At 35.1% G+C, this 12,142-nt stretch overlaps 1 protein-coding gene across 1 annotated transcript; it reads left to right on the forward strand.

Annotated features, from left to right (window-relative positions):
• Window positions 1–9,088: 9,088 nt before the first annotated feature.
• On the forward strand, window positions 9,089–11,096 carry LOC104773238. Its single transcript, XM_010497816.1, has 7 exons — window positions 9,089–9,267; window positions 9,404–9,496; window positions 9,604–9,831; window positions 9,945–10,097; window positions 10,297–10,350; window positions 10,434–10,577; window positions 10,731–11,096. The coding sequence occupies exons 1-7, from the start codon at window positions 9,100–9,102 to the stop codon at window positions 11,094–11,096; spliced, it is 1,206 nt and encodes a 401-aa protein (XP_010496118.1). The 5' UTR covers window positions 9,089–9,099.
• Window positions 11,097–12,142: the final 1,046 nt, after the last annotated feature.

Here is a 12,142-nt window from a genome sequence, read left to right on the forward strand (position 1 = left end):
GAATCCATTGTTTACAGAAACAAGAACCCACCGAGATCGTTCCCTGAGATTTCTCCCGGATTTGGTTCAGGACCACCAACTCCTCTGCTGCCTCCGCATTGTTGAAACTTATCTCAAATTCCACTCGCTTCCTCTCGAAGAGACCAAGGTCAGTGTTTGTGGTGGGAGGAATTGCATCTCTTAGAACTCTTTCCTGGTGAAAAACTTCATCATACTTGCTTCCTTTATGGGCCTTGAGATAGCGGAGACGTTCAGCCAACAAGTCTCTGTCCTCCAAAATACTAAGAGTAGCGTGGTTCACTATGGATTGTGGTACATAGCTTTGGACAGGAGCATTTGGTACCGTTTGCGTCTGTATACCCGGTATGAGGCTTGCCGGATCAAATAATGGGAGGGTGTTTGCCTCGGACATGTATTTTTCTCCATCATTGTGGTCCTCTCCATCACTGTCATTATCAGAATTCTCGGGTGCAGAATCATCAAAGACAAGTTGACATTCTTTGACATCATGTTTAAGAGAGCCACATTTGGTGCAAAAGTTCTGAAGTCGTTCATATCGAAACTTAACAATGGTGTTCTCATCAGCAATAAAACGGATATTCTTTTGGAAACGCAAAGGATCATCTATGTTCCAGTCTATTCTAACTTGAACCGCCACAGTTTGGTTCTCATTCTCATCATAGTTACCTTCAGAAACATATCCTAACTTATTCCCTACCCATCTAGCCATTGCATTTGTTAAACAAAGGGTTGGGATACCTTGGATTTGAACCCAAAAAAGGATGATCTTCATATTGGTCTCACTGATGTTCGGGTACCACCGGTGTGTAGTAACCATCCAATCATTGAAAGACCACGGTCCTCTACGCAATACAAGATTCAACTTCAGATTGGAAACGAAATTGTACTCTTCCGCCATCGAGGATGCGTCCAACACATTCATCAGCAAAACCCGAAACCCTTGGCATCATCAATGCCCAAATCAAGATCTTGGACGGATTTACGAATATTATCACTCATTCTTAGTGATATTTGGGTAATAGTATTGGATAATTGGAAGATTGTTGAGAAAAAGGAGGGAAGATTGAGAATTTATAGGGGAACCATGGTGGTTTCGATTGACGGTTAAATCCCGTGAAACAGGGAGACAAAAAACTATCATGAATAACTGACAGAAAGAAACCGCCGATATGGATTCCCAAACTACAGTGGAGGAATTTCTCGGTCGAAAAAGAACTCCTGATCAGAAACAAGATCAGAGATAAGGAAATGGATAACGGTTGGAGACGATCGCCAAGCGAGTCGCCTACAGAGAAAGCCATCACACTTTTCTTACAATTCTCTCTATCACAAATTCACAATTAGAAATCAAGTTGATTTTTATTTATCATTCTCCATTTGAATGTAAACGGAAAATAGAGTCAAATTTAATATTTATAATAATAACAATCTGAATAAATGCCAACAATTGCAATTTTTCGTCGTACATTTTCGTCAAATAATTTTTAATATTTATTTTAAAAAAAATTGTATGGTTGTGTCTGTTTATTGTAGAGTTGTGCCTTTTACAATAAAAAAAATCATATGATTGCTTCTATTTATTGTAGAGTTGTGTCTTTTCACCATATCTTATTGAAAACTTTTCGTTCAAATAGTTATGTTTATGTTATGTCTTTTGAACTCTATATATTTGTTTGTCTCTTCTTAGATTAACTAACAGATCATCGTTCGCTGACACAAATTTGTATTTCTTGTTAAATATAATAATATAAATTTTAATATTTAATATCCAATATTATTCTATAATCTAAATAGATTTTAGAAATGATTACAGTAATATATAAATTTAATCAACTTTAACTATGTAACTTACAGTTGCGTTAAATTATTCTATAATCTTCTTTCGAGTTCATTTTTAGTTTTATTATTTTACATATATATTTTCAAACTGTTTTATTACTTTCAAAATTATTTTATCATATATAATTCTAAAATTTCAAAAATAATTTAACTTTTTTTAAAAAAAATTCTCCCACCACATCACGGGGGTCTGAGTACTAATATAATTTTGTAAAGAAACAAAAGTTAATTTGTCCGTACGGAAACACAAATAATAAAATAAAGAGGGTTAAATTTTAATTTCGACAACAACCCCAGATATTTTCTTTGTCTCTAAATAATCTTTTGTGCCTCCTCGTGTATAAACCTCCACACTCTTCTCGCTTTACTCATACATGTGAAGCATCTCAAGTCTAAAACAATTCTCTCTTTTTCTATTTCTCTTCTTCATAAAAGCATCCATCTCCTTCTTTAGTGATAATATCCATGGAGATATCACTATTATCTTCTAAAGCAGGAGGAAAAGGTGTCTTTGTTGATGCGGTCAATACCGAAGATCGAATCAGCAAACTCCCCAATGATCTATTGCTTAAGATCTTATCGACCCTGACTACAGAAGAAGCTGTTAGAAAAAGTGTTCTATAAAAGCGATGGAAATGTCGGAACTCTGTGTGGACATGCGCTATATCACGATATTTAGAAATCTTTTGTTCCATATTAGTCCTTATGCCGCTAGATGGATGACAAAGGTCCATTTCTTTTATTCAAAAATTCCTCTTACACCTTTTTGGGAAAAAATTTCACAAATAAACAAGTACATCTAGGTATATAGTACTGTATGATCATCCATTAATCCATATCTCTTGTTTTTTTATTGTTGAAGTGGCTAATCAAATTTTTGATAGCAAATGAATACATATTATTCTAAAATTCGCGTGTTTACTAAAAATAAAGCTTAACAACTTTAACGATATATTGCGCGAAAAAAGTTTATATTTCAAATTTTATGATCAATGCGTTTAAATTTGGGTATATGTAGTAAGTTTGTTATAACAGTTAGTGAATAGGAAATCTATATGATATCTTGCCTTATCCCACCCAGAATAATTACATGCATATAAAAATGTAAACCTTTTTTTTTGTCAAACCGATAAGGGGGCGTTTTAATTAAACCGGGACCAAAAATGTTGGGTTACAAACTGGGTGAATAGCTGTTTTAGCAAGTTCATTGGCCCGACGGTTGAGTTTACGATTAACATACAGAAAAGAAATTTCATCAAAAAAAAGGGATAGATCTTGGATATCATGGAGAATCCCGTAGAGCTCCTTCGATGGAGTCTCTGAAGTGATGGCTTTGACCAGCATCTGTGAATCTGAAGCCAGAGAGAGTTTGTTGAAGCCAAGATCTAGGGCTTGTTGTATAGCCAGGAATACCGCAATCGCTTCTGCTAAAATCGGACGGCTACGTTTTTCGCTGATGCCTGGTTCGGAATCTCCAAAGATCGGGAATAATCAGTAAAAATCCATCCAAACCCCGCATCCTGAGACTCTGATCTCCATGCCGCATCGGTGAAGCAAGAGATAGTATCCAATCCGATATCTGGCCTTTGAGGTTTTCGTCAAGGTTTAATGATCGGGGGTTGCAGTAATTGGGCAGAAATCCACTCACGAGCACTGGTGATGGCTTGAGAAACAATGTCCTGCGGTGAGGTTTGTTTCTGTTCAAATATCTTTTTGTTCCGAGAAGTCCAAATATTCCAGAGTATCCAGGGGACCAATGGCTCCATACCAATATACTGGTGGCATGTTGATTCCCAAGTTTACTAACTTTAAGTCCCATTTGTAGGTTGGTGATACGGTGGAGATCAATAAAAATGTAAACCTAATGTGATATATATATATATATATATATACTGTATAAATCTATATATATTTTATTTGTCAGGCAAAAAGGCTAATTAGAATTGTTGTAAAGTATACCAATTCATATATATAACTAAATGACCTATATATAGACTATAAAAAATATTGTTGTCAGATTAAATTCATTGTAATTCCCTTTAATAAACGAAGTGGTGCAGCATGTACAAAGATTCATATATATAGTTAAATGATATATTTATCTTTATCATTGTCATATAACCTAATTAAATCACTCTTTGTCCTTGTAAGTTATAAACGATCATTGTGGCCATTTCCAAAGAGTCAGAACTCACAATCGACCATTACCCATACCAATGTGAAGATGGGACGGTCGAAGCGTGTATTCGCTCACTGATTCATGTGAAACTTGTCAAGCATCTCACACTTATAAATTGTTATGGCCGTTGCATCGCAAAAATCAAAACCAGTTATACACTCAACTCGACTTGCCTCCACACTCGACGCGGACCCCTATGTCTACCCAATACTCATAAAGACATCTGAGAGACGGGAAGTTGTGTTCATTCTCATCCTGCTCATTTCTATCAGCATGCTGACATACTGAGAATGAGCTCCTGCACCAGCAACCACTGGCTGCTGCACTCCCGCCGCCATAGGCAGAAACACCGCTCTAACAGCTGCGTCAACAAGCCCACCAGGTCAACACTTCTATCAGAGGCTCCACCAACTGGAACTCCCGCACCCGGAACTCCAGTACCACCGGCCAACCCGGTATCGACACCGCACACACCGACTCCATCTCCGCCTACGGTCCTATCGGTACCACGACCGATCACACTCACGGACCCCTCCGAGAAACCCTGCGACTCGCCAACGCGCTCTTCTGTCACACTCTGATCTACAGTGTCACTAACCGTTTGGCCTTTGTCTCTACCATGTTTGCGTCCGCGTCCACGACCACGTCCGCGTCCCGCAACAGCTCTACCTCTAACCGTCTCCACTAACATGAACATAAGGCTAAGCAAGCAATCTAAACTATACACAAAAACACAATTTATTGTGGAATCACATTGAATGCTCGAAGAGTATGTTCTATGACCCCATGCCAAACACAATTGACTAACTCACATAATCAATCAAAGCATGCAATTCCAAACATCAACAACAAAAACCTAGTGAACCCATACCCATAACCATAAGGGCTTTGATACCAAACTGAAACGACCCGACCCCTTTTTTTAGTACAATATTAAAACTAGTGATCACATACTCACTAACAACCTAACCACATTCAAACGAAACAGCGGAAATAACCAAGCATTAAACCAATAAAATAAATAACCAAATGAATAAATCAATATCATCAATCCAACAAACCAATAATGTAAACCAAGTCATAGAATAATGAACCAACATCCTAAACAACCGTTCTAGACCACTAAATTCCATTTTAACAACCTAACAACAGCATAGAATAAACAACCAAGCCTCTAGAACATCCTCCTCTTCATCGCCTTGATTCCACGATTACACTTTGCCTTTACCAGCACCACAAACACAAATTGAGATGCATGAGTATTGTCATAAACACTCAGTGGGCAATCCTCCCTTCTACTGCGCTATACACACAAGCAACTGAGAATTCCAATGTCAAACAAGCAACAACCAAATACAAACAAACTAGGAAACAAGTATCAGCCGCTTGCTAAAAAGGTTGGTGTCGACCGACACTGACTCTTGGTGTCGACCGAAACCCTTCCTCGACCCGAAAACCCTAGGACCGACACTTTCCAAGTCTCCGCGCCGTCAACTCCTTGGTGTCGACCGACACTGACTCCAAAGACGCGATCTGCTCGAAGCCGAGAGTCGAGTCACCGCTTCTTTCCACCTCCAAATAGTCCAAAACTCAATCAAAAGCCACATGAAGTCGTAGGAACCATGTAGCAACCATAACAAGCAAGAAAACGTCACAAACAACATAAAACAAGCAAAACAAAGGAAATCTCAGGCTTAGATCAGCCATGATCAAACACTCTCCTCTTTTGTAGGAAGTGTTTGACCAAAACCAACGAATCCAACCCTTTAGAAAGCTTCTCCTTCGATCCTAGCACCAGATCTCTCCAGAACAGCTAGAAAACTCCAGCAATCTCCCCAAACTCTCAAGAACTTCTCCTTTCTCTCTAGAACTCTATGGAAACAGAAAACAACCCTCTATACAGGACCTAGGTCGAATTTCCCCTTTAAATATGTTGGTTAGGGATTTTACTTAAATCAAATCGATAATTTAAATCAATCCGATCGAACAAGAAAATGGTGGTGTCGATTGACACTCACCTTGGTTTCGATCGACACCCATCCCAAAAATTCACAATTTGGTTCGCGGATGATACAAAAACTTATTGACGTCTTTGCCGAGATCTCCAAGTGAAAATGTTAGACATGTGTGAAGTAATGATATGCTGCTAGATCTACAAAGCTTGTGTGATAGATACATATATGAGATGCTTAACAGATAGATTAAAGGATAGAGAAGAGATGACACAAGAGATTTGTTAACAGGGTTCGGATAACCTACATCCCCGAGACAAATTCCAGAATCATTCACTAGAATTAGAACACAAAAATCATATTTGCCAATGGTATCTAGCACACACTTGTGTCTACCACTGTAATCTACATGAACTAAAGGAACCACCACTCAATGTCGTTTCCGACGAATGTGAACCTCTACAAAAACCACCCACAGATTCTCTATCTTGTCGGTGGGACAAAACCCCACACAACATGTGTGCTTCTCTCAATTTTAGGTCTAAGGTGCGTAGCCTTCTTCTTGTTACCACCTCTTCCTTTTATACCTCTTAGAGTTCTCCACAAACCCAGTTTCCAAAAGCCTCTTCCTATATTCTTTTGGGTAAAAGCTTGTTCTCTTTTTGTCAACTTGACCCATGCTTTTGTTCCTGTCGCTCCTAACACAAGCATGCTTCTCTGACACAGCTGCTCCACTATTTGCTGCAACTTGAAGCTTTTCTGCTCTGTTTCACTACATAATCTCTTCACGAGGTTTACCTTGTTTTCAGCTATGTTGCACTACAGAGCCACTAAACATTATCTGCTCTATTTCCAGCTCTGTTGTGCTTCAGGTTTACTCAACTACTATATATTTTTGCTCTGTTATATTATGCAGTAGCTCATTTCTTTTTGCTCTGAAGTGCTTTCAGGTTCCCCAGCTGGTTATGGATAACTTGTTCTTATGAGCATAAACAAGATTGGCTGAGTTCTCACTTCTTGGATCTTCACAATAAGACTCCAAGGTTCAGCATGTCACTTCATTCCATGTGACTTCACATTGAGCTGTCTTGGCTGTAGTAGATTCTCTGATTCTCTATCTGAGGAATCATTGCGTTTGTGTCTGTAACTGGTTACACATGCTCCAGCTTGTTCACTGCTTCTGTGTCTGAACATATGTTTGTATCAGACTTGTTCACTACAACGTTCACTGCATATGTGTTTGTACTTGTGGTTGTAGCACGTGTACTTATTGCTTCTTGATCATCTCTCTTGAGTTTTATAACCAGTAACAACACCAATATATCTTCAATATCTCCCTTTGTTGTTGAGTAGAACTCAAGCTTTCTCAATTCTTGCATTTGATATTCTTCAAGATTTTATGTTGTAACTGAATCTTTGGCACCTTCATTACCTTGAGAGATTCTGTTATTGTGTTCCTGTCTCATCTGTTACAACAGCTGCTTATTTACTCTTTGTTGTCATTTTTACAATTCGGTCAACACGATGTATTTTCAATGTGAATTATTTTAATGACCCCACTCTCAAGAAAGCACGTTTTGAAAAATTGAGGTGATTGGTGAGAATGAGCCACCTCAAAAATGGTAAATATGCATATGAATTAATGCAAGGTAACAATGACCCCAGTCATCATGCAGATTTTAAGATACGGACCGTCGAATCTCTTTTGTGTGAGATAGATAAATTTTTCATTGCATGCACCATACTGTAGACTCCAGTAAGAATCCATTTCATCTATATTATTATTTTTGAAGTACATATTTTTGAAGTACATTTTGTGTTATGTTTTTAAAGTTTTGGTTATTTAATTTGTTTTATTTACAATATTAACCCCTAACTATTTTCCTAAAATAACAATTCCTGGAAACTCATTTAATGGAACTATTTAAATTGACCTAATTTGATACATTTATTACCATAAATAGCTTGACAACATCTATATATTTCGATTTTTCCAAAAAAAACTCTACGCATTAAATTTTTAATCCCATAAAAATCTTCAAAACTATTAAAATAGATCTTTAAAGACTGTATGATCTCTTAAATTTAAATGACACAGCCGAGTTTGAATAACAAATGATTACAATCACAATAATTATTATAACGTTAATAAAGTTCATAAAAACAAGAACCCAACTTTAGAAACTCAATAATCGGGTATACTTAACTTTCGCATCAAGAAAAACATTTAATATAATATATACCGTGTTAAGAAACTGAATATTATTATGCGATAATGTTATCAACTCAAATAGGAAAACACTAAAATCTCTCTTTTATTGCTACGGATCGTAAACTCCTTGCTCATCAAGCAGTTTTTATGTATAAATATCAACTTCACAAACAAAACACAACACACAACCAAAACCACTAATATGACGGTTTTGAAACACGGGTTAAACCACTAATATTATGGTTTATTGTTATATAGCGGTATATGTTATTAACATGACGGTTTGAATTAATATTAGTATAAAATAAAATATTATTAATTCGGTTTTGAAACACGGGTTAAATATTCCTTTAATTATTTGGTCAATACCACTAATATAAGAATATTAAACATATTAAATCAGGGTAATTTAACTAAAATTTTGTAAAACAATTAAATCATTCGTAAAACTGTGACTTAATCTGATAATAGCTTATAAATTACATATTTATGTATTTATTTGCCCTATTATTGTTCTAATAATTGACAATCCAAACAAAATTATTATTTAATTAAACAAAACAAACTAATATAAAAAACAAAAAAAATAAAATGTTATTATTTGTTTAAAAATTGTCCCGCAGTGTACCGCAGGTTAAAATCTAGTCTAATGTTAATTTATCAGCATATATGTAAGAATCCTTTGAATCCATTTTATCTAATGTTAACTGATTAACCTATCAGCAAGTCTTTCCATAGATGATTTTGGTCAATGGTCAATGGTCAGAAAATTTGTAAGCACAAAATCGTATATTCCTTAATCAGCATCCTCAACCTTATACTATATTCAACCTTTATCCTTCCTCCTTCAAAATCAGTCAACTCATTCTCTTTCTTTCTCTTTATTGTTGGTAAAAATGGAAGTGCCAGTGATATGGGTGTTCTTAATCTGTTGCATCTTTTGTTGCATAAGCATAAGTCATAACAATGGTTTCGTCGAAGCCAAGAGATTTTCTAAATTTGAAGATTTAGAAATCGAGAAGAGACTAAAGGCTATGAACAAACCCGATGTCAAGATCATCAAGGTTTTTTTATAAATCTCTCACAATCTTGCTCTTGTTTTTTTTTTTAACAATTGGATTTGTTCTCTCTATAAGTCAATTGGATACAATTAAGTCAAATATGTTAACCTCTATATATATATATGACTGAAAAAAATAGACTATAGATGGAGAAAGCTACGGGTGTGTGGATTTCTTCAAGCAACCAGCATTTGATCACCATTCTATGAAAAATCACACATACCATTACACGGTATAATTTCGGATATATCAATTCTATATACTTATATTATTTTTTCTTAAAACATAAAAAGAACCGGACAGTAATATGTTTGTGGTGTTTGACACATGTCGTCTTAGATGCGTCCAATATGGAAGGGAATGAGAGAAAAAAAGACAAACAATACTGGATTTGGTTACTTATGGGAGAATGGTGTAGGTTGTCCCATTGGTACGGTCCCTATACCAAGAGTCACCAAAGACGATCTTTTGAGACTTGACACATTTGGCGATGATCATAAACCTCGTGGATCTTGGAACACTACCACTGATTATCCTAGTAGTGTTCTTCATTTCAACCAACATCATGTAAGTTGCTTCTTTTATTTTTTTAAATAAAAAAACAGATTCTCAAAATAACATTTTGATATCTTTATATTGATAATAATGTTTCGTTATTGAACGAAAATGAATGGAATTAGTTTGCAGTGGCTCGATCGATAGACCCAGAACAAAGATTTAATGGAGCAACAATGGAACTTTGTCTAACTGCGCCTAAGGTTAAGCCAACCCAATACAGTGCTTCTAGACTTCACATTCAGATCGGAAAGGATTTCATCCAAACTGGTTTTACTGTAAGTCACTTAGTTTATTTATTTTGCTGTCAACAACTTGCACTCGATAAAAACAAAAAACTACACTACTATACCATTTCTTTTTCTTCATGTAATAGCTACGACGAATTCTGTAATTTATTTAATTAGTTCAACATAATGTATTGTATCTTTTTAATAAATAATTAAAAAGGAACACAAATTATATTTATTAATTCAGGTAAATCCAGTATTGTACAAGGACCACCAACCTCGGACTTTCGTCTATACATATGTAAGTCAGTCACATCATGCTTGTAAATTCTCTTTTTTAAGTTTATCATTATGTTTTAATTTGAATATATAATAATGGGACAGGCAGGTGGTAAATCATGTTACAATAGCAACTGCAATGTTGGAATGTTACTCGTTCGTCAAGATTTTCCACTTGGTACGGCATTGAAGCCAGTGTCTATTCGTGGTGCTAAGACAAGTCACTATGGAATCTTTGGTCTAATCAAGGTTTCTCTCATTCTTATCATTGTCCTCATCAAAAATAAGATTCTATTTGCTGACAATCGAAAGTGTTGCTCCGTTGGAAAGTTCGACTTAACATAAATAATTTTTGTTTCTTAATGTAATGTCAAATTTTACCTATTATTGTTGGGGTAACAGGACCAGAAGAATGGAAATTGGTGGTTGCAATTTGGTGATCAGGGAGAAGAAGTTGGATTTTGGCCGTCCAGTAGGTTTCACCAAGGCTTTGGAAATTTGGTCGAGTGGGGTGGAGAAGTGTACAGTGCATCATTACCGAGTCCTGAAATTGGATATGGACATTTTCCAGTTGAAGCGTTGCGTTACGATGCATATATGAAACGTATATCCATACTCGACGGTAGTTATAACGTAGACCGCAGTGTGGACTATCTCCAAGAATTTACAGACAACGATCGGGGCTACAAAGTGCTAGACGACACAAGGACTTCCAAATACCCTCGTGACGGTCATATTATATTTTTTGGTGGTCCGGGGAATATCTAAAATAATTAGATTTTTGTGAAATGAAAATAAAAAAATTATATTCACTTTATTATTCAATAAATGCCGCATTTATGGGTTTCTTTAAAAAAAGTTAAATCAAATATGAATTTGCCATTTTTCATGATGTTATTTATTGATTTTTCTATTTTATCTAAAATATTATGCATTTGCATTTTTGAAGTTACAAAAATACGAATAGACATATGTTTGACCCCTTTATATTTGGGTTTAGTTGGTTTAATTTGTTTGTAAATTTTAATATTTGTTATAAAATATGTATTTTAGCAACAACAAAAAAAATAGACATTATTAAGTGTTTAAGATTGGCAAATCTATAAAAATTTTGCATAAATGGCATATTTGTAAGATTTACCTTCGAAAAAATTTTTATAAATTGAACAGAGATTTCTACTAACTATACATAGGCACAAGACATATATAGAAATGGCGAAATTAATCAAGTAACCTTGTCAAATGTGGAGAATGGCATTTTTTGTAATCGAATGTGTCAAAAAAATGTCTCCCTCAATGGCACGCTTCCAACTAGGTCTTTCGTCTTTCCAAAAAAAAAATTATCATCCTTTTTCTTTCTGACATCAAAAGAAAAATGTATATATATATATATATATATATATATATCTTCAATACATTTTTTTCCTTATTAATTACATTCTTTCTGCACTCTTCCTTTGTCAAGAAGCTCAGAAGAGGGGCACATCCGCACATATGTGCCACAATAACTTAAGGAATTAAACAAATAACTTAGCACTTTTAGTTGAATCTTTGTCAATATGTACCTCAACTCTCAAGTTTGATCAGCTTTTAATCTTTTTGATTTGTTTTTCTTTGTAAATTCTTTTAATTTTGCAAAGAATTTATTAGTTTTAATATATTTTTGAAATAATAATTTTGGTCGCCTTCTTCGTATATTTATCATCGATATTAGATTTTGTTTACTGTATTATTTTGCTTGAATTAATTAAACAATAATTTTTGTAAACATATAGTAAAATATTTAAACAAAATTTTTTGGGGATTTTCAAAAA

This window comes from Camelina sativa, unplaced genomic scaffold (genome assembly GCF_000633955.1).
Source record: "Camelina sativa cultivar DH55 unplaced genomic scaffold, Cs unpScaffold00506, whole genome shotgun sequence".
Taxonomy (NCBI): Eukaryota; Viridiplantae; Streptophyta; class Magnoliopsida; order Brassicales; family Brassicaceae; genus Camelina; species Camelina sativa.

What these genes read in the sequence shown, in the direction of transcription:
- LOC104773238 (XM_010497816.1), top strand. Translation starts at nt 9,100, where the DNA reads ATGGAAGTGCCAGTGATATGGGTGTTCTTAATCTGTTGCATCTTTTGT. An exon ending in CCGATGTCAAGATCATCAAG is followed by an intron (nt 9,268 to 9,403) that starts GTTTTTTTATAA and finishes TGAAAAAAATAG; the next exon opens with ACTATAGATGGAGAAAGCTA. An exon ending in GAATCTTTGGTCTAATCAAG is followed by an intron (nt 10,578 to 10,730) that starts GTTTCTCTCATT and finishes TTGGGGTAACAG; the next exon opens with GACCAGAAGAATGGAAATTG.